Raw genomic sequence first — 21,213 nt, 5'->3', positions numbered from 1 at the left:
TTATATACGCCGTTTATTTCTCTCCTATATTATTTATATTATAATCGCAGCAAAAAGCAGTATTGCACGGCAGTATTCATTTACAATAGGGAAATAATATGTTTTCACGAGTGCGCGCGCGCGATGTAAGGGAAGGGGTTAGGGGGAATCCATATGAGCTGATGCGATGCATCGGAGATAATTATCTGAGAATGAAAATTCTTGGGGCGGTAAATACCTCGGGCGGTAAATGCCTGGGGCGGTAACGGAAAAAAGAAAAACAGGTATATTTTCTAGAGAATTCCCCAGAGTTATGCCCGGCATCCTAAGAGAGCAAGTTTACCTGTCTCCTTGCGCGATCTTTGGATTGGTGGCAGAGAGGTTCGACGCACCGGATGCTATGCGAACTATTCGGTCCAATCGATCCGAGGAGGTTGTATACCTGGTATATCTCTCTCTATCTTTCTCACGAGTTTTTTAATCTTCGCCTCTTTTCGCTCGTGCGGATAATTATGCCACGTTTTGGCTTCATATGCAAAATCAATTTAATCAGTTGTTTCTCGCAATTTTTATAATTATTTCTATTATTATATCGATATGTGATAACGAGCCACGAATTTATTTATTTATTTAAATAAATAAAAATAAAAAAGCTTGCATATTTATAATAAATTATATTTAATATATAAATTTATAAATATATATAAATTATATTTATATATATTTCAGTCTGTCAATTTTTTCGAGTTGAAGAGAGACGTTGATTGCACACAAATATTTATATATCGATACGCGCGAGAGATTTAAAGTGGAACAATAAATCAATATTTCCGGAAGTGACGAATGTTCAAATTCATCCAAATGAGTCAATTTTATTTTTGAGAGGCTCAATTTCATTTTCGCCCGCTTACATATTACGTGGCACTGAAATTTCTTCGTTAGATCTTGATCGAAATGCGAAATTGCTTTTTGGTAGCAACGTTATAAATAACATTGGGTAATTAACGGCGACTTAGTTACGACTTCTTTTGTGTTTCAATAAGAATTATGACATCCTTGACTTTTGAAAGTGAGTCATTAAAATCCGTCGCGATGGTCGACATAGCAAATATAACATTTGTCGTTCTTCTCAAGTTCAGGGTTTTGATCTTTTGAATTGCCAATGGACGTTGCGAAACTAAAACTTTCATTAATCAACATATTTGTTAGTCGTCCTTCTCTCAAGTTCAGGGTTTTAACTTTTTGAATTGTCAATAGATGTCGCAAATAAGCTCTTTCTCTCTTTTTTATACACACGACACTCATACACACGGTACAATTTTTCATAAATATTTATATAAATAATAAGAAAAAATAAAACGAATTTTTAATGTTAATTTTTATTATATTATTTTATTATAATACCATTTATATAACAGAATTTTCATCTCATTAAATTTCGCATATTGTGATATTGTTTTACTTTATTGAATTAATTAATAATAATATAAAAGTAATATAAATAAAAGATAAAATATTAATATATATATTCTATTTGTGTGAGAAACATTTAATATATTATATTTTAAATATCTCAGAAATAATTTTTCTTTATCAAATTTAATTACGAAAGTCTCTCATTGTCAATTAAAAAAAATAATAAATAATTAGCAGATTTTTTTAAATTTTAAACATTTTAGATGGACAACATTTTCTGAAGATAAGAAACATTTTAAAATATTGAAAAAATGTATTTTTATGAGAAATTTCTGATTCTATGATTAAACACGAGAATCGAAGTAGAAGTTGCATCATCGATGATGCATCTCAAAATTAACGATCCTGCTTTTGTCTGTCCAATTCAACGGCATACGGTAGTACGATCATTCTCTTACGTCATCGATTGAATGAATGGACCCCAGTGGCTGCTTGCGATCGCGCTAACTTTGGTTAATAAGAGGAAACGATCACGGATTGTGCACCGATATTGGCTTTATTTAGCGTGCGTTGATTACGTGTCGCTATCGACTCGACATGGATTGTGTCGATTACGTCGACAATATAAATGAGCAAAGAAATAACACGTTAATCGGTCCGCGATTCCAAGAATCCGGGAATAAAACATGATTAACGAGGCGCCGCTCGTGTTTATGGCAATGCCATATCAGGAATCGTGCGGAAATCGCATTTGAATTCTCGATATACGAATGAAATTGTACGATGTATGAAATTGTAAAAGACGATGTGCGTGTCAAAAAAAAATATATAACAATAGAATAATGAATTAATAAAGATATGAAAAATTAATTGAGAAAATAAAAATCATATCATAATTATAAATATAAAAATAGTAAGCATACAAAATTAAAGAAACTGTATCTGAATTTTTTTATGAAAAATTATATAAAAGACGTGAATTACTGGGGAAAAAATCGAGTCAAAAAATATTTTTTAGAATAATTTTTCATGAATTTAATTTCTCTCTCTCTCTCTCTCTCTCTCTCTCTCTCGCTCTCTCGTTAATATAATATATAAATATCTTTTAATACCCCACTTTCGGAGGCCTTTTATCGGACTGAATCCGAGAGACGTTCGGGAAATTTCTTCGACGAAGCAACCGCACATTTGCCCGTATTTACACACCGAATACCTTTACCGAGAACATCATTCTCCTCCTCTCTTCCACACTTTAGCTACACACGCGGTGAATCATTCGCGCACGTACGATTCTCAGAAGAAGCTGCCTATTACGTGTACCGCTATTATGACAGCCCCTCCATTCAGAATGGCAGATTCAGGCAAATTTACAGTCCATCAAAATGCAAATATAATTGAAAGATTAGCTGCAATAGTAGTACAGTCGCGATTACGTCATCATCGAAAGAATGAACCTAGTCATTCGAATAGTTTTAGGTAATTAATAAGAATTGACGAAATTGGAAAATCAATTTTATAATTAATGCTAAACTTACTTGATAATTAAATAAATTTAAATAAGAGAAAAAGGGAAAATTATATAAATTTATCATACTTATATAACTGTTATATTACTGTTATATTACTGTTTGTAATCTTCTAATAATTTTGTAACTTTTAATTTTCTTTATTCACCTTAGTGAAGTAAATTGAAGAAGTAAAGAATGCCAGGTATTTCTCCCTCGAGTCCGGCACTATCTTTTTACCTCAAGTGACACCTGGCCCTCCTGACCGTCATTATCTCTTCCTCCTCCTCCTCCTACAGACCAGCTGATCTCCGACCGCCATCATTATCGTCGCAACGACAGCGGGTCTTCCTCGTCATCGTAAGGTCGTCATCGTTAGTAGACGCACCAACTCGGTTGACAACGGACGTGTGAATCATCAGTTCGATGATACGATATCAAGAGATCGCGCCTACAAATCGACAGTATACTCGCGAATCCTGCGCAGTGAACAGCAATTTTTTTGAGTGTGTTTGCCTCTAAATATCGCGATTTTACCCTGTACAGACATGGTTTTCTCTCCATTTATTTTTCACTAGTCATGAACACTAACTTCAATATACTAATTTAAAGCTTGAAAATTATTTAGTTTAACGAAATAAAAAATAACAATTAATACACAATAACGAAATAGTTATAAAATAGTTATAAAATAGTTATAAAACAATAACGAGTAGTTATAAAATATTATACATTTGCTTGGAAGGAAGCACTTGAAAGAAAATATAATAGTTAAGATATCTTAAGCTTGTATATATAATCCAACAATTAAATTATAATATTAATTATCATTACCTGTAGCTAGTGCAATCGTGTCGTTTAATTAAACACTGTCAAGTTAACGATTGACAGTTGTTTGAAATCGCGACTTCGCGTAAAAATCCGTGTCTCATTGTCGAGTAAAAGGAAAAACAAGAAGATATTCTCGAGATGAAAACGCATCTTCGACGCGTGCACACGCATCCTTATGCATGCGAGACTCGTCGTCGTTTATGGCACCGTCGACTACGTGACTTCCTCGCGGAAACAAAACAGACATTTTGTTTTTTTCCCATCTAATTATACGACACTCGTTTTTTAAAAATTTATTACGGTTATCGCTGAAAATTTTGCTTAATTTAAAATTAATTTCAGATAATTATTATATATATTATTTACTATTATTGTGATTATAAATTGAATAGAATTTCACTGATACATCTATCAAAAATGCACGTCGATCGAGAATCGTTCGTGACAATTATATAGACTAGTTTCCTCAAAGCACTTGATAAAGCACGTTTGCTACTCGCATCGCGAGAATTCCTTGTTCGCGCATAAACAAGTCGTCGTATTTAAACAGCTGTTTCGCGATGAATTATTACTATGTGAAAAATATTAAACTAAATATTGAACTTGTCCACAACGATAGTTTCGCGAATATTATTTTTGAATTTTTAAGTTAGAAAATCGCTTCATTTCCGAAGGAATTAATTCTCTATAAAATATTTTATTCATCTGTCTTTTTAATAAGGAGGCGTTTTTTTTTCGTTCAAAAATTTAGAAATTATTTTTGTTCTTCGATTTTTTTTCCCACAAGATTAATCATACGTTATATTTGATTTCGAAACACCGGAACTCGATAACGACCTTATCTACGATTACGTGCGATCTTTTCCCGCATGTCAATAAAACGTTGCCGACATCATCTCAGGAATTTAATCGAGCAGATTCCCGCGATCTTGAGCCTCGTCCAATAGACATTCCGAGAAATTACGGGGGATCGAATATCGGGTTATATCGATAACACGATTTATATAGAACGCTTTATCATCACTCGCTTCGTTCATGTCAATAAATTACAGCATGTTAAGATATCCTTTCGTGAAGAATCATTCTATGTGTTGATCTTGCGTGTCGTGGGAAACTTGTCTCGACACATTTTCTTACGTCAACACCGATATTTATAAATCACGGTAAAACAAGCTGTCGATTAATTAAGTATCAGTCAAAGTTAAAAATAGAGAATTGAGGCAATTATTTAATTATTTAATTTATTTCACTTTTTTCATACTTATCTTATTTATAATCGATGAGAAAAGTATTGAAGTTAGAGTTTCGATTGAATAGATAAGAGGTACTAGATTCTTCGAGTATTTATATCAACAAATTCTTTCGTTCAGGCTTCACGAGAGTAAACGTCAACAAACGTGAGCTGTGAAAGAGTGTGAAAGTGCGTCATAAATTGCTCCGACAGTTTAAATTCCCCCGAAGATCTCGATTCATGAATGAGCGTCGATAGAGGATTAAACATGCTGCACAAGCATGGGAGCAAGTCGCACGGCGCCGTGTACAAGGGCAGGGGCGCTTTCTTGAAATCAGTAAGTTGTCAAAATCACACGTATCTCGTATTTTCGCTATTTAATACTTTTTTCAAATTTTTTTCGGAAAAGAAAGTTGTATCAAACTAAATGACTAATACATTTTTTATCATTCCTTCTTACTTAATCTGTTCGAATTTTTTTTTTCCGTATCAAGCGTCTTTGGTGCAGACCGTCGACGATCTAATCGCGACGTCATATCTGTGCGTCACGATCCGTTATGAGGGAAACGCTATGTGACATCATCGTGCTAAAACGACGAACGATGTCAGAAAGCATCGACCTCTCTACGTCACTTCGTCTTTGAGGGGGAGTTTGACTCCTCGATTGACAGACGACACGTGCGGAAGCACGTGTACTCGCGTGCGGGTCAGATCCTCCTCATTGATGACTAGTTGATTGTGCGATGATTGTCGGCAGTCGAACTCGCGACTCTAGTCTAGAATCTAGAATTTGTCGACTACTCGCTTTTTTCAGCCTCATTTTGCTCCGTTTTGCTGCATCTGAAACTAGACGGATGCATATTTAAGCTTTAGAAAAGGAAGAGTATAATTGATAAGGTATTTTTTTTATTCAAGCGTGTCATAATTTTATAGATCGCCGATAGAAATAAAAGTGACTTTTTTACAAATGAATCTTGTAAACAATTATAATGGAAATAATATATTACGTCATTTTTACAATTTTTTTGTATGTTAGGAATGAATGCTGGAAATTCTTCAATGATTAAATGGAGATGATTTAACACAGATATATATTGGTATCATATTTTGATTGATGGAATATCTGTTGTGATGAATGCAATGATATGCAAGATTCCTCGAGAAGCTTTGAAGAACTGGAAGAAACTATTCGTTACAATCTATGCTTATAAAAGCTAATAATAATGAGTACCATCCTTTTTTTACATTGAATTAAAATTAGATACAGCAAAATATTTTTTCTTCTTTGTTTTTATGACAAATATCTATAAGAAAATATTACATATTACATGATTTATATTATTTTATATTATTAATCAGATTAAAATCACAAGTTAGATAAGAAAAGATTCAAAATCTTTATTATTTAAAATAAAAGTTAAAAACAAATTCTAATTTATCAACAATATTTTTAATTTACACTATGATGTTAAGATGATGTTAAGAATTAAAAAGGAATAATATTTTTGAAAATGTTCATTTTTTGGTTTCTATTTCTGTTCTTCTCGGACAATTTACGAGCTTTTCACAAATATTCATCTTTGCGCATCGATTTTTCTAATAAGTTAATCACTTGATAAATTGATTTCCGAAATATTGCATAATATTTTATCTTTTTTGCTTGAAAGAAAAATCAATCTTCTAAAAAGTCAATTTTAAAACTTATATTTTCCTGAATTTTTATCTACTTATTTTATTCATAATAATTAAATTATTTTATCTTAGATTCATCATAAGATAATTTTTATTTATCGATGATATTCTCATTTATATCATTTATGCATTCTTATTGTCTTTTAACTATTGCATGAGTGCCGATAATATTGGTGATAATATCACATTTCGCAGACAGCCTTATCAGATATGATTAAGTTAGGCTCACGAGTGTATTTTATGACGCAGAAATATATGGCGCAGGTGTGTATAATTATTTTTAATGACACGCAAGTTCTATTTCTTTTTTGTTAAAATTTCATTATCGATAACGATGAATTTACTTGAGAAATTCTACGCCCTTTATCTTTCGCAAACGCACGATTATTTCACTGATATGTCAGCGAAATATCAAATAATTTAAATATCAAATAGTCATTCTACTGTCTGACTCATCGGGCTACTCGAAAGGATTTTTTGTTCATTTGTTTCAGTCTCAAATCATTTGTCGATCAGTCGTCAAATCTTCGCGTCTAATCGCATTTCTTCGAACATTGAGAGAGACAGATATATTTATTCTTAGTAAAAGATATGAAGAAGGTGACACGAGATTTTTGCAAGAGATTTATTAATTTTTAAGTATCGTAAATATATCTGAGATTTTATGTAAGAAAAAGATAAGAGAATAATCACAAACACGGTTGCCACCTCTCCGGTTTTGGCCCGGAGTCTCCGGGCGAAAGAGAAAATCTCCGGATATCCAGTCGAGAAAGAAAATCTCCGGGCCGCGCTCCAAAATATTTAATTTTTTAAAATAATTTTTTCTTTTTGTTATAAAAATTCAAAATTAAGCAATAAATAACGGTAAATTTAGACATTCTATATTTAAATAACTGTGATGATGATTTAATCTGATATATCTGTATAACTTTAGCATCAGCAATTTTTAAATTTTTATTTTTAAAATTGTATGCAAATATATTTGTTAAAACTTGGTTAGTTAATGTTTGAGAACTTGTTTCTCTGTGTTCCTTGTTAGTATAATAGTATATAATGTTTTTTTACTGTTTTTTTTCCTCGCATATTTATCAATTATCTCGAAATTTTGTAAAATACTTCTCATTTTTTTCTTTCTTGCAAACTTGCAAGACATGCGGTAAGCGCGGGCATTTTTAATACTCCTAGCAGCATTGTCGATCGTCAACTCTTGAAAACCGTCGATCGTCAACTATTGAAAACAAAAACGAATCATGCAGGCAGTACCCAGGGAGAAATGCGAGATCGGATAGATATCTAGCAGACGTCTATCAGACGCGTCTATGCTAGATCGATAGACGCATCTAAATAGACGTCTTGATGGCCTCTTTTAGACGCATCTAATAGACGTCTTGCGTAACCTCAGTATAGACGTATAATGGATCGATTTCTGCAGTAAGAGAACTAACTTACTTATCAACAAATAATAACACTGATTTATAAGAATTACAAATATTTTTATTTATTCCTTTTTTTTCTACAGTGTCGTACACTGAGAACAGATACAAAATAGAAAAAATCAAAAACAAATTGACACATAAATTTGACATCATCTTAAAATAAAAAGAAAATCGAATAATATTCTATAAATATATTAGACTTATGTTCGGCAACTTCTTTAGCATTGACATTATGCTGAAAGGAAAAGTACAATGTAAGACATTGAATAATTAAGTATTAAAAGTAATATTTAGCCATAAAAGTTTAAATATAAACGAGAAAAATTTAGAAAATTTAGCAACTGGATAAATAAACAGATTATAAAATTAACATATATTCATCAATACTTTTTAAATCACAACTTATGTCGACATAATGCTTTTATTTCTTCCTCTGTTCATGAATAGATATTAAAATAACATCTTCTTCGTAGCTCATTGTTCTCGTTTTGTATAATATAATATTTATAACATAATATTTATAATATTTATTATCATACGATATAAAAAGTGACATATTCTTCTCTCATAATTATTATATTTTACGAATGCGTATCAGAATTAATTATCATTGACGATGCAATTTAATTCTAGATAAATATTAGTTTAAAAATTATTTGTGTTCTGCTTAAAGCAGAATACAGAAGAGAAATAAAGAAATTTGCAAATACATATCTGTCGCAATACTTGATAGTATTTGATGTATGTTTTATCGAGAAACTAAAGACTGATTTCTTTTGGCTTATTTTAGTGCAAATAATTTTCACGCGAGACTGAGGATCTTGACGCACAACGAGAGAAGAACGCACCACGATGCCACACTACTGTAATCGCAAAGGCTGATGTAAGAGAACGCAGGCGACCGGTCACATTACACGCTGAAATGAGAATTTATTAGAATTATCTAAAAGCACAATCTTATACAAATGAATAAATATATTAAAACAATAAAATATTCAAACTGGCTCATATATTAAACATTAAAAAAAATCAACGCTTCTTACAGCTTAAAGCTGGTTTTTCGTGCTTTGTTTATTATGCTTGTATACAATGTTACAGACGTTTCGGCGCATTTTTTTTCTTTTTGTTCTGGCTACCATCCGATGATGGCCGAAGGAAATATGCCTGAAAAAACGTCTGTAACATTGTATACAAGCATAATAAAAAGGAAGCACGAAAAACTAACTCTAACAAGCGTTAATTTTTATTTAATATTGAATAAATATATTTTAACTTTACAATTCAATTGCACTTACCGGCCTCTCATCTTCATCCATATATTGACCCTCGAAGGTGACCTCCTTTGGCTGATTTGTGTAAATAATTTTCACGAGCCTACATACACGGATCCGACGCACAACGAGAAAAGGTGGAACGCACTCCCGCCCGATGCCGGCCGCTCGAGCCAGCGGGAAGACGCGTCCCGCTGGCTGATTTGTAATGCAAATAATTTTCACGAGCCTACGAGCATACAGATCTCAACGCACAAGGAGAGAAGGTGGAACGCACTCTCGATCGCGACAAAAATCTGGAGACACGACAAGAGAATGCAGGCAACCGCGGTCACATTACACACGCTGGATCCAAGATGTCGGCCGCTCGAGCCAGCGGGACGACACACGCGCGACGCGATTGATAATAACAAAAGACATACGGCCAATCAGCTCGCTTAGCAGCAGCAGAGCGAAATAGCCGCTGCGCGCATCGATATCGATGTCGTATCGATGTCGATTCGACGTCTTTTCAAAATCATATGCAATATTGCATAAAATTTTATAAACAATGCACCGCTATTGTATGAATTAGGTTTTAATTGTAAAAAAACGTTTTCTTACACAATGTGTCACAATGACACAAAATCACATGACATCTAATTAAGATATTTCTAGACGTTGTTTTAGACTAGATGGCTCCGACATCTAATAGACGTCTTTCCGATCTCGCGTTTCTCCCTGGGTAATCAGTAACCAGTAACCGTAAGAGTAATTATTCGGCAATACGCAGTTACGCAGTACTAGTATTACATCTTTCAAGTATTATTCTCGCTTTATCCCGTTTTTTGGTTTTATAATTATTCGTATTTTTAATATTGGGAATTGTTTCCATTAAAATTGTAAACATATACAATTTTGAATAAATCTAAAATTATCTACTTCTTTAAGGTAAAAACAAGAAAATTTTGTATTATTTTTATATCCGATTGCCATGCAAATTAATGTGTGCCATATTTCTTATACTTTTTTAAGGTACAATTTTGCGCTTGACACCGTAAAATGTTATTTATTTTTTAAACAGATTAAATTGGTTCACAAAATTAACAATAAGATGAATTCTCCTGAATCAAAAAAGAAAAAAACTGAGAAGTATTTTACAAAATTTCAAGATAATTGGCTTAATCGGAAAGAATACAAAAATTGGCTAAGTAAAATTGATACATATACTGCTAAATGTACATTGTGTTCTACAAAGTTCACCGTAAAATACGATGGAGAAAAAGCTGTAAGAAAACATTGTACTAGCAAAGAACATGGAAAAGCAAATTCTCAAATATTAACCAATCAAATTTTAACAAATATATTTCCATCTACATCAAATTTTAAAAATGAAAATTTAAAAATAGCTGCGGCTGAAGTCGCACAAATATATCATGGATTAAACCATCATCATAGTTATTTAAGTATAGAATGCGGAATAAAATTAAACAATGAAATTTTTAAGGACTCTGCTATATGTTCAAAAATTTCTTGTGGAAGAACGAAAGTGCAATCTATTGTGGAAAATGTACTTTGCCCTAAATCTATTGAAATGGTATTAGAAGAAATGCGAAATTTGCCTTTTTCTATTTCGATTGATGCAAGTAATAAAGGAAATAAAAAATTTTTTCCGCTTGCCGTTCGTTATTTTCACAAGGAAAAGGGACTGCAACATAAAATCATAGATTTTTATGAAGATGCTGATGAAACCTTTGAAGCAATAACAAAAAGAATAAAATTATCCATTGAAAAAAATGATTTAGATATAAAAAATGTAGTGGCATATGGAGCCGATAATGCTTCTGTGAACTATGGAAAAAATAATTCTATATATCAAAATTTAAAGTCAAGCGTAAATAATAATTTAATTAAAGGAAATTGCCATTGTCATATTTTGCATAATGCAGCTCGGCATGCAATAAAAGCTTTATCATATGATGTAGAAAATTTAGTTGCAAAAGTTTATGCAGAATTTAGCAATAGTGCTAAAAAAGTAGAAGAATTAAAATTATGTTTTGATTTTGTAGAAATGGAATATGAAAAAGTAATAAGATATTCTCAAATAAGATGGTTATCATTATTTCAAGCTGTTGAACGACTACTTTCTTCCTGGCCTGCGATAAAAGTGTATTTTAAACAATTAGGTAAAGAGCATTGTCATAAAGTAGTTTGGGATTTTGTTAATGAAGATGAACATGAAATTGAGTACAACTTGAAATATGTTTCATATCCAGAATTATATTTATATTTCGTTCATCATTACATGAATTTAATGACAAAATCACTGTTAACGGAAAAAAATAATTTAACATGCATTGAATTAGATGAAATAATGAGATCTCTAAAACAAAAATTAGAAACGAGATTAAAAGATAAGTTTTTTGGATCTACTGTACATTCTGCACTAAAATATATAATAAAAAAAGATGAATTTATTAATGAAGCTATAGAACTTTACAAAAGAACATTAAATTACCTTGAAAAGTGGTATGAGTAGTAAGACTATGAGGTTTCTAACGCAGGGGCTCCGAGGGGGGGTGAGGGGCGAGGGGGAACCGCGGGCGGGGGGGTGACGTCACGGGGGGGGGGGGTGACGTCACGCGGGGGGGGGGGTGACGTCACGTGCGGGGGATGATGACGTCACGCGGGGGATGATGACGTCACGCGGGGGATGATGACGTCACGTGCGGGGGATGATGACGTCACGCGGAGATGATGACGTCACGCGGGGGATGATGACGTCACGCGGAGATGATGACGTCACGCGGGGGATGATGACGTCACGCGGAGATGATGACGTCACGCGGGGGATGATGACGTCACGCGATGGATGAGGGGGTCCGCGCGGGTAGGGGGGATCCGCGGCGCGAGCGATGGACGAGGGGGTCCGCGCGGGTAGGGGGGATCCGCGGCACGAGCGATGGACGAGGGGGTCCGCGCGGGTAGGGGGGGATCCGCGGCGCGAGCGATGGACGAGGGGGTCCGCGCGGGTAGGGGGGATCCGCGGCGCGAGCGATGGACGAGGGGGTCCGCGCGGGTAGGGGGGATCCGCGGCGCGAGCGATGGACGAGGGGGTCCGCGCGGGTAGGGGGGATCCGCGGCGCGAGCGATGGACGAGGGGGTCCGCGCGGGTGGGGGGGGGGACGGGTGTGAGAAGAATAGCGCTACGTGTGGGAAAAGGATAGCGTAAAGTGTGTGAAGAGGACAGTGCGACAAGGATGACACGTGACATCATCAACATGTGACAAGGATGGCGTCAACGTGGGACAAGGACGACGCATTATAAGATGCCACATAGGTGGGAGCAGGACGACGCAAAGGTAAGTGAGTGATAGCGACGAGCTTGTGAATGAGAGAGAACGATAATAGCGCGAAGAGAACGCATACGAAAGAGAACTATAATATCGCGAGAACAACGTGTGCGAGAGAGAACGATAATAGCTAAGATAACGCGTGCGAGCGAGAACGAAGATATCGCGAGACTTACAACTAACGCGAGACTTATTGTTAGAACGATAGCGCGTACGAAAGAGAGAGAACGATAAATTCTTACAATTAGCGCAAGAGAGACGCAAAGGATGGGAACGCAAGGAGAGGCGCGTAAATAAATACATTTCTTTTCAATACTAAATATAACATTTATTTTAAAATGTGTGTGTGTGTATTATACAATTTGTGTGTGTGTGTGTGTGTGTGTGTGTGTGTGTGTGTGTGTGTGTGTCTAATAAAATAATAATATAATAATATAAAATTTAAAATTTAAAAAATATAATAATAATAAGAATAGTAATATAATAATATAAAATTTAAAATTTAAAAAATATAATAATAATAAGAATAGTAATATAATAATAAAATAAAAATATAAAAATATAAAATACATGGGGAGGCCGCTCCTGCAACAGAAAAAGAGACATTTCATTAGCTTTATTTTAATAATTAATAATAAAAATTATAAAAAATAGATATACCTTAGCCCCCTGGGGCTACTAAGTCCTCCCACTCCTCCTCTTCTTCCCAATCTTCCTCTTCTTGGACCCATATCTCTTCTTCTATTTCTTCGTAGGGCTCTTCCCCGAAGAGCCGCCGCAGATCAAATATATCTCCATCTAGGCCCTCCGGGGTGTCGCCCCACACGTCTCCAAAATTCTCCCTCTCGGCCCGGCGCACCGCCCGCACCCACTGGCGGTGCTCTATGTTCATGAAGCCCGGTATGCGGACTTCATCCTGGAACTACATAAAAAGTATAATTAATATAAATACAAAATTTTTTACACTTTTTCACAAAATAATCACAAAACACTACTTACGTTCCACGTGAAAGTCATGTTGAGTGCTACGATACATAATATGTCCATCAATTTCGTCTTCCAGTCCTTGTACAATGATGCAAGATGATCCATTGTTTTTTAAACTTTTACACACTTCTTACTCGCGCACTTCTAAACTCTTTCTGATGAGAGAACGAGGTCTCGGCACGAGATTTTATAGCAGAGATGCGACATTATCACCATATCAAAAACGCGTCGTAAGACAAAAGTATACGCGGTCCCATGCAACTCTCAGCGTGGTATATAATATAATATTAATATTATCATATCGCTACTTTGTGAGGAGACAACGAGGTCTCGACACGAAACTTTAGAATAGGGACATATCATTATCGCTTTACCAAAAACGCGTCGTAAGACAAAAGTATGCATGATATAATATAACATTATAATGTGTCAACCCTGCTCGAACGGTCATCGAACGCAAACGAACGCTCGTCGAACGGTCATCGAACGGAAACGAACGCTCGTTGAACGGTAATTGAACGATCATCGAACGGAAATGAACAGTCATCGAACGGAATTGAACGGTAATTGAACACCCGTCGAACGGAAACGAACGCCCGTCGAACGGTAATCGAACGGAAACGAACGGTAATCGAACGGAATTGAACGGTAATTGAACGCCCGTCGAACGGAAACGAATGCCCGTTGAACGGTAATCGAACGGAAACGAACACCCGTTGAACGGTCATCGAACGGTAATTGAACAGTAATCGAACGGAAACAAACGCTCGTCGAACGGTAATTGAACGGTAATCGAACGGAAACGAACGCCCGTCGAACGGAAACAAACGCTCGTTGAACGGGAATGAACGCTCGTCGAACGGTCATCGAACGTAAAACTATATTCAATTATCAAATATTTAAATGTTTTATCATGTACCACAATGTAGTATCGAAATACAATATCTGTGGCAGCTGTGTCGCGTACGGAAACACGATACTGCACACGTACATAGATAGAGATGAGGAAAGAAAGGAGAGAATAAGAAAGACGATAAAAATATATTGCATCATCAATTTATTATAAATATGGATTCGATGAATCATGATGTTTCAACCACCAATTATAAATCTTAAATACATTTTCTAAAGCACAATTTTTTACATGATTTTCACAACGTACAGTATTCTTAACATCTAACTTATTTAAAGAAGCTACATCCTCATAATCTGCATCCAAAGTTTCGATAATCACATCGTTTCTTGCATCATTGTCCAGTATATCGGCTAGCCATTGCCGTTTTTCATGCCCTTTAACGTACACGAGAGGTGACGCATCATCATCCTCCCCCGTTGCACCCATCACCGCTGTCGTAATTAAACGTTTCGATTTCCAATATGAAACGTGTCCATCATTCCACGATAATCCATGGTGATTTTTCATCAACCATAAAACCTGACATCTCTCAGATTTTGTGAGCATGTGCCATGGTTCGGGACATGTAAAAATATAATGAGAAAGTACGGATCCCTTTCTCAGAACAGCAGCTTCCTTCACGACAAAATTTTTCCCAACGATAAATCCTTGTAGATCCACAAACGTTGGCACAGCCATGATGACAAGATCCGATCGCAGACTGATGTCGATCGTCAAACATCTCAATCTTTTATATTTTTTCATATGCAATGGAGGGGATATTTGCTGACTTATGTAATTTTGCGGACTACATTGGTCAATGGATTATATTCGACAACCCGATCGTGCAAGATGAGACAGTAGGCGGTAGTATTCGCCGGTATATTTTCCCTGCATTCAAACTCTATTCTCACGTCCACGGTAGCAGTTTTGACAGACTCGTTTTGTCGCGAGCAATCAATGACCGCGAGAGGACCGCAATGTAGAAACTTTGAAATGGTTAATAGCGTTGCATTATCATCGCATCCATAATAAGATTTGCGAAAACGAGAGTACATGTTGAATAGAACGGCGAATCTATTTTTTTCAAAATCTAAATTTAAATCATCATAGGGATAAAATTCCGAGTTTAAATAGAGTTTAACGTTGGTTAATTTGCAGTCATCGAATAATGTAACATCTTGTGACACTGAATTCTTTTTACCAGTTTGCAATGCAAAGATCACGTATCGTGGTTTCTCTAGCTGGGAGGCGGCTTTCACGGTCCATGAATGCTTAGTCGTGCTATGCAGCAGAGGAAATTCGTATAGATCCCAAGATCTGAAACTCATATTCAAGTATCGTCCGCTTTCCAACATTCGCAACATCGACAATTTATTAATCTCGTTCAATATTACATGAGGCATACGCCACTGTATCTTGAGTAATTCAATCTCTGCCTCCGACGATGGGTGTCCGAATAGACAATTATTATCGTTGCGCGAACGTATCAAAATCAATTCGTGACGAGCGTTAATCACAACGCGTTTATAATCTTCGCAAAATCCCAGCAGCATGTTGAGCGGTACACAATAGTTGAAATAATTTTTGTCACCATTGTACGTCAAATCCCACGCAGCGTTCTTCAAGTTTATACTTTTCTGGTGCGTTAGAGAGACATAATTTTTGAGCGTCGAAGTTATTCCAACATTTCTGTTGCGATCAATCTCTACTCCGTCGAGTTCGTATCGAAGCTCATCAAACATGAATGCGACGCAATTGTTTCCCAATACAACCTTCATTTCATCATTCGCTTTACGCACATTAAACCTTCCCTCGATGTAAAGAAAGCTTTCGCACGGTAACGTGTACAAATCCTGATGTTGTATAGGTATTCGTATCTCGTCGCTGTATCCAAGCATCGTATTGGCGTACGGATTGTATGTATGAGTCTCAATCTTGACGATGCGATCGTCAAAGACTGGTTCACCTCCGATATTCAAAATATCAATCATTCTTTTCGTACGATGAATCCCAATGATTTTAAAAATTCACGATTCAACGCGCTCAGCTTCTTCTTAATGGCTATCTTATTATTGTCACCCGATACCGCAATAGTATTGTCCCTCGTAAAAGTATTGTCTCTCGCGTGCTCCGTTTCGTTCAGCACGAGCATACTATGTTTGTCGCCGCCGTATATGCAATCTTACGGTAATTTCCTCTCCTCGAAAATCGAGCAATCGACCTCTTTGATCCACAATACGTATTGTTAAATCCGTAATGCTCCGTACGATGATCGGCAGGTAAATGATCTGTGCCGGCGTTTCCGATATCTTATATCCTGGTGGTACGCTCGGTGAAAATTCATGTATTGTGTGTACGCGCATGCCATTGCTGTACGCACCAGTAGTCATGTTACATTGTATACGAATAATATTTACGTTTATAATATTAACTGGTTCGTCCGATTCGTACCACTCGCGAGGTTGCAATATACGATTCGATGAGAATCCAAGCAAGGATCCTACATTGTTGGGTTTGGTAAAGTTTATTCTGTAGGCACATTTGATTTCGCTCTTTAGCGTGCTATGATTGGCGCGGAGCGCTATTGGATATTCCTCATCATAATCGTTTTCAACATCTCTGGAAAGGTGTTCATCTTGCAAAATTGCACGTTTGAGATAGTCATTTATAGCGTGCAATTCGTACGATCCTTCGGGAATCGTAATTTCCTTGTCGTCGTTGCCAAAGTAAAATTTATTATTCAAAAAATTTACGTTTGGAATCGTATGATAAGTTTCAAAATCCGTTAATCCAAGCTCGTAATCGGCATCAGTCAAATCTATAGCGGGAAAATAGCTTACAGCGAGAACGCTGCTTCTGCCAGTCAACGTAAGTGTCAGTGACATGTCGAACGAATACTGAGTCATGACGATGGATTGTCAGGCTTTAAATTGATCGTCGACTGTTTGAAGAAATTTTAAACACAACTGTCCACAGATGCTCTGATTGTAACTTTGATAAGATGCATAATTGTATTCAATTTTCACTCGTCCGAAATATCGCACAAGTTCCTTAGGTGGTCGAAGGTTTCCAAAACTGTCGAAATATACGACACGATCTCCCCTCTTTGCGTACGCTACCCAATGAGTACCGGGACCATCAACGTCATCCAAATTGACGATACCGCTCTCGTTTCGTCGTACACCGCTTATTGGTAAATTATTGCGCATGAAAACACCTCTAAAGAACGGTATGTGCATACGTTTCGCCAATTGTTCCAATTGCACGTTAGTTGTCGCACCCGTAGGCATTTTTAATGTTTTTTCGACGTTTTTTTTTTTCTCTTAGACTTTGTTGAGAATCCCTGTCCACGCTTGTACGGAGCAAGATAAAGTCCGCGACCTTCCATAGCGCGATTGTGACGCTGCAACTCTTCCAGCTGACGTTGCGCCGCCTTGCTATCGTTTACCGCCTTTGCGATTCCCGCCGCACCGCCGGCCAAAGAACCGACAACTCCCAACAACGGTAAAAGTGGTAAAATACCACCACGTTTCGCTACTGGAAGTATTCGTTTTTTCCTCCTCTTTGTCGTCGATGGCTTTTTCATCCCCATGCCGAGTTTTGTCTTTGCCTTCATTGCCGCCCAAACAGTCGTAGCGGCTGCTCTTTCGCCAAGAGTCGAATCCCTCGCGGTAATGCGTTCTCGCGCTCTTGCAGCTAGTATGCGATCCGCGACGTGTCGTTGACCGAGGTCGTTGCTTCGCGAGTAAGCAATGTCGTGCTCGCGACAAGCGGCGTCCAATGGATTGACGCCTCGATCGCCTCTAGCCAATCGTTTCTCTAATCGTGTTCCCGGGCCGCAAAACTGATAACCGGGAATATGTAATTCGATGGGAAGCGCGTTTATCGCACGATTTAAGAGACCGCTACCTCTTACGATTCTCGCTGACATTCGTAGCAATCTTTTATTAACGGTGGCGGACCGTCGATGTGCGTTCGCTGCCACGGCTGATTGTAATGTCGCATGCACGAACGATATTGTCGAACCTCCGAATCAGCTTTTATATATTCTGGAAGCTTGTCCCACAATCGTTCCACGTAATCACCAAAATTTTGTAGTAAAACAATCTTTGGGATATACTGCAGTTGTTCAGCGGTAAGCCGGAAAATGTCTCTTTCATCCGACAGAAGGAGAAACATTTTGATACTGAACGGTTTCGAGTTGAGACACCTCTATAAATAGGTCTCCCCCTCGTGATCATTTGCAAAATTGATTCGAAAGAGAAAACATGCGGTTCGTGCGACAAGCGCGGATAATCAAAGTATCAAATTTCGATGATAGACTAATATCGGAGAAAAAAGTACGCAAGCATGGAAACATGCTACCGACTACTATACGCGGTATCGTTTGCGGCCCTTCAAACTGCGGTAAGACAAACGTGTTGATTAGTTTGATAGAAAGTCCATATGGTGTACGTTTCGAGAACATGTACGTATACTCGAAATCGCTTCAACAACCGAAATATAGATATTTGGAAAATTTACTAGCACCTATAGACGAAATTGGTTATTTTACATTCTCTAATAACAGCGATGTCATTCCACCGAGCGAGGCGCTTCCGAATTCCATCTTTATCTTTGATGACGTGGCATGTGACAAGCAAGATACGATAAGAGAATACTTTGCAATGGGTCGACACTCGAGCGTCGACTGTTTCTATCTTTGTCAAACGTACGCCAAGATACCTAAGCATCTTATACGCGATAATGCGAATCTTTTGATTTTATTTAAACAAGACGGTACAAATTTGAAACATGTGTACAACGATCATGTAAATACCGACATGTCTTACGATGATTTCCGCGCATTGTGTCAGAAATGTTGGCAACGCAAATATGGCTTCGTAGTCATTGATAAAGACAGCATGTTGATCAATGGACGATATAGAAGAGGATTTAACGATTTCGCGATACCGTAAAGCGATCAGTCGTCATCGACACATCGATCGAGCATCATGAACGGCGATCATGAAAAGATTGCGATAGAGATTGCAAAAATGAGCGAATCAATTCGCAAAAAATATCGCGCTTTGAAAACTGGTAAAATGGAGGAAGACGTTGCATTGGAAAGACAATTTAAGCCAATTACCGAACCTTTAAAACAGCTTATCGAAAATACTGTGGAATCTGATGCGCCGAAAATTGAACCATTGAGTTTAACGTTTGGAGAGAAGCACGAGGAAAAAATAAAAGAGTCGAAGCAAGGAATAAAGCGAGCACGGATAAATATGCCGATAAACGATTCGCCGATATATTCGACACCGAATCGATCGAAACGAAGGAAACAATTTTCTAATATGGCTACTGTTTCTACTCCGATAAAAGTACAACCGCGTCAAACAATACCATCCCCGTCCGTCGAAGAAATTTATGAGACCACGCCCGATTCGTTTGTAACATCGGTCCGACATGAATTAGAAACGTCCGAAGGTCAGAAAACGTTCCGAGATCATTTTGGTCCACTAGCGCAAAAATATATAGGAGCTATCATGAGTGTTGATAAAAATAAGAGTATGGATTACGTCTACGGTGTTAAATTTACCAGCGAAGGAATGATGCTCGGTGATAAACGTTTCGATGTGGACATGGAAGATAATATAATTATCGATGGAATAAAATATACGGGATCTGAAGGTATCTACGATTTGATTTTTAGAAAATTTCTTAATCATAAAAAATACACTCAAGACGATTTGTATAAATATCAAAGTATATTAAAAGCAACAAATGCGCATAAACGTGACAACAAAGTTAATAATCCTATTAAAAGTAACAAAGGATACAAGTACAAATATATAATTGCACCATTATTCCCCGATAGAAAGGTGGGAAGAGGTATAGACGCGCCGCACACCATGAGGCTAAGCGACAACATGATCGATTACGTGCATTGGAACGATCCCAACGAATTGGTAGATCGTTTGCGATTGCTGGACGCCTCGCGTCGAGCCGGCAACAATGCTCACGACAATGAAATCTTGTCAATTATCGAAGAACTTCGCGAGGCTGGCATTATTATAAATTAAACTATGCGTCAACGATACATGTCATTCCGTCAAAGTTCTCGGTACCGAAATGTCGATTAATAAATTTGGATTATCGCTCGGAACGTCGAATAATTTGTACTATCAATGGAATGGATTATTGAGAAATTACGTTCGCGATAATGCTCTCTGTCAGACTACTACCGGCTTTGACGCAAGGTCGCGCAAGATTCAACGTGTAGCGCAACCGGAAACTGATACTGACGCCGTCAACAAACGATATGTGGATAAACTTTTGAGAGATCGACAGGGAGAAATTGAGCAAAAAATTATCACGCTTGAAACACACGTGCAGGCGCTACGAATAATGATGGATGAGATAAAGAATGTGCTGAGATATGCAACATCTGACTCGACACAGTAAACGAGACATACTAATATCGCAATATTAATTATGCCTCGATCAAACGTGCGAAAGAAGATAAACACCTCCGAAAAGCGACAACTTGTCGAGGAACTACATGCTCCGGCGAGAAGAAATTTTCCACGAAGACGCGTCATTGTACGCGGATACGACGATCTGTGGCAGGCGGACGTGGTCGACATGCGTTC

The 21,213-nt window shown here is 37.0% G+C and overlaps 2 protein-coding genes and 1 long non-coding RNA gene across 11 annotated transcripts in view; 2 read left to right on the top strand and 1 right to left on the bottom strand.

Annotated features, from left to right (window-relative positions):
- The window catches only part of Sarm (sterile alpha and armadillo motif), a 121,202-nt gene that overhangs the window by 63,218 nt on the left and 36,771 nt on the right, over window positions 1-21,213 (top strand). For 2 of the 9 annotated variants that reach the window (XR_014434952.1, XM_083077902.1), the window contains exons 1-2: window positions 3,273-3,440; window positions 5,102-5,299. The exons of 4 other annotated variants lie outside the window; for them this stretch is intronic. Coding sequence is in view for 4 of the 5 variants with exons in the window: in XM_083077902.1 (XP_082934028.1) it covers window positions 5,207-5,299 (93 nt within the window). In the remaining variant the exon portion in view is untranslated. Of the gene's footprint in view, window positions 1-3,256; window positions 3,441-4,486; window positions 4,895-5,101; window positions 5,300-12,544; window positions 12,703-21,213 lie in introns of those variants that run through there. 3 more of the 9 variants (XM_083077903.1, XM_083077904.1, XM_083077910.1) reach the window with 3 other exon arrangements.
- On the top strand, window positions 7,745-9,100 carry LOC145959253 (uncharacterized). The gene is made up of 2 exons (XR_014434954.1): window positions 7,745-8,085; window positions 8,881-9,100. It is a non-coding gene; the product is annotated as an uncharacterized LOC145959253 (long non-coding RNA).
- On the bottom strand, window positions 13,263-14,619 carry LOC145959252 (uncharacterized). The gene is made up of 2 exons (XM_083077915.1): window positions 13,693-14,619; window positions 13,263-13,615 (listed from the first exon to the last, which is right to left on the bottom strand). The coding sequence occupies exons 1-2, from the start codon at window positions 13,783-13,785 to the stop codon at window positions 13,355-13,357; spliced, it is 354 nt and encodes a 117-aa protein (XP_082934041.1). The 5' UTR covers window positions 13,786-14,619; the 3' UTR covers window positions 13,263-13,354.

This window comes from Camponotus vicinus, unplaced genomic scaffold, assembly GCF_025532165.1.
Source record: "Camponotus vicinus isolate PSW18456_S1 unplaced genomic scaffold, iyCamVici1.0 SCAF_1, whole genome shotgun sequence".
In the NCBI taxonomy this organism is placed as follows: domain Eukaryota; kingdom Metazoa; phylum Arthropoda; class Insecta; order Hymenoptera; family Formicidae; genus Camponotus; species Camponotus vicinus.
This window is presented reverse-complemented; position numbering and strand designations above follow the sequence as displayed.

What these genes read in the sequence shown, in the direction of transcription:
- LOC145959252 (XM_083077915.1), bottom strand. Translation starts at nt 13,785, where the DNA reads ATGGATCATCTTGCATCATTGTACAAGGACTGGAAGACGAAATTGATG. An exon ending in ACATGACTTTCACGTGGAAC is followed by an intron (nt 13,616 to 13,692) that starts GTAAGTAGTGTT and finishes CTTTTTATGTAG; the next exon opens with TTCCAGGATGAAGTCCGCAT.